General features: G+C 34.3%; 1 protein-coding gene across 1 annotated transcript; it reads right to left on the reverse strand.

Annotated features, from left to right (window-relative positions):
- LOC120078676 lies at positions 1-1,007 on the reverse strand. The gene is made up of 3 exons (XM_039032973.1): positions 431-1,007; positions 260-352; positions 1-187 (listed from the first exon to the last, which is right to left on the reverse strand). The coding sequence occupies exons 1-3, from the start codon at positions 920-922 to the stop codon at positions 38-40; spliced, it is 735 nt and encodes a 244-aa protein (XP_038888901.1). The 5' UTR covers positions 923-1,007; the 3' UTR covers positions 1-37.
- Positions 1,008-1,689: the final 682 nt, after the last annotated feature.

The following is a 1,689-nucleotide window of genomic DNA, read 5'->3' on the forward strand; positions in this document are numbered from 1 at the left end:
TCATTAAAACTTGAGAAAATCGAATACAAGAATCGATCTACAGCAGCTTGTAGAAACAGCTTCTTCCAGAAAGAAGAATCTCGAATCCTTTCCCACATGAACACTTCAAATGTAACGCCAATGAATCACCGACTCTCTCCACTCCGACTGTTTCTTCATCTTCTTCTTCTTCCTTCAAACAATCACTCTGCATTTCAAATACCCAAATTACAACAATCTTCATCAACAAAAATTCTCAACAAAGTAAACAAAGCCATACCTTTTTTGTCTCATTTTCATCCTGTTCTTCACTCATCACTTCATTCCACCATTGATTCATCTCCTTCAATCGATCTTTAATCCTTCTAAGTCTCTGTTTTTTATGAAAAAATGAATTAACTAAATAACCCAGAAGAATCACCCAAAAAAGTCAGTTGAATCATCAACAAACCTTTGATTCAGGGTTGTCTTTCCCAATTTTAATTGGGGAATCGGAAGTTTTTTCAGGGGAGGGATTTGGGTCAGAGACAGTACGCCGGAGAGGAAGGGGAGGCAGTGGTGAGTTGAGACATAAACGTTTAGCCGGGGATTGAATGACCGGCGTAGGGGAGAAATTCCGGGCTTCTGTGGGGTCGGAAACAGAGCGGCGGAGAGGAAAAACAGAGGGATCAAAAGGAATGGGGAGATCGATCTTGGAGAAGGTGGAATCGGGTTGTTGATGATCAAGAAAGAGATTCTTGGAGGGGTGTTGTTGCGGCGGCGTTGGGGTGGGGCGTTTCATGGGAGTGGCAGCAGAGCGAGGATGACGGCGGGCGCATGAAGAACAAAGTGAAGGGTCGACGGCGGAGGGGTTGAGGCAGAGGGTAGAGAAACGGGAATGGAAGGGATCGAAAGGTTCTTCTGGGTTTTGAGGTTCTGAAGATTCTTGAATCAGATTGCTCATGGCGGCTAACGATTTGATTGATCGATTGATTGCTGATGAAGAAGATGGAGCCCGAAGTGAAATTTGCTATTCATGTGGGTGTTTCAATTTTTATACGTTTATTTTGTGCATGATTTTGATTTATGACTTTGGGGTTAGCTTTTAATAAAATACTCGTACACTTCTTCAAAAATAATTAAAAAAAAAAAAAATACTCCTACGCTTTGAGCAAAGAGTGAAATTAAGGGTTGCTTGGGAAAAAAAGAAAAAAGAGAACCGACCTTTGAAAACAATGCAATCAAGTTATTTCATATTTTCACATACATCATGTTTAGTTGTTGATTCATAAATTGGATCCTAATTTAAATATTTGTTTAAAATATGTTTCTATATATTTAGAAATCATAAAATAGTTATAATCCACTAATATTTAGTTGACAATAAACTATTGTTAATTTATTTATGTGTTTATTTAATTTATTTATGAATATAATTTATGTTAAAAATATGTATGTAATTATTATCTTGTAATATTATATAATTTATAATANTTGTAATATTATATAATTTATAATATATTACGTAATATATATTATATTTTTATGACATATATTTCTAGATTTTTTTATCTTTATTTAATATAATTCCGCATTTTAAAATTTAAAATTTAAAATATAGATACAGTGAAAGAATAAAAATGTTAAGTCTTGAAAATTTCTATGTCTGGATCATGATCTAATAACGGTCTTTAAAAACAAAATTCAAGTTGTCTTCTAAACACATATTTG

The sequence above is a fragment of the Benincasa hispida genome, chromosome 5 (genome assembly GCF_009727055.1).
Source record: "Benincasa hispida cultivar B227 chromosome 5, ASM972705v1, whole genome shotgun sequence".
Classification (NCBI taxonomy): Eukaryota; Viridiplantae; Streptophyta; class Magnoliopsida; order Cucurbitales; family Cucurbitaceae; genus Benincasa; species Benincasa hispida.

Bases quoted from the DNA above. Each gene is read 5' to 3' on its own strand.
- LOC120078676 (XM_039032973.1), bottom strand. From the start codon at position 922: ATGAGCAATCTGATTCAAGAATCTTCAGAACCTCAAAACCCAGAAGAA. The intron at 353-430 runs GTTTGTTGATGA...CATAAAAAACAG, and splicing joins AAGACAACCCTGAATCAAAG to AGACTTAGAAGGATTAAAGA. The intron at 188-259 runs GTATGGCTTTGT...TTTGAAATGCAG, and splicing joins ATGAAAATGAGACAAAAAAG to AGTGATTGTTTGAAGGAAGA.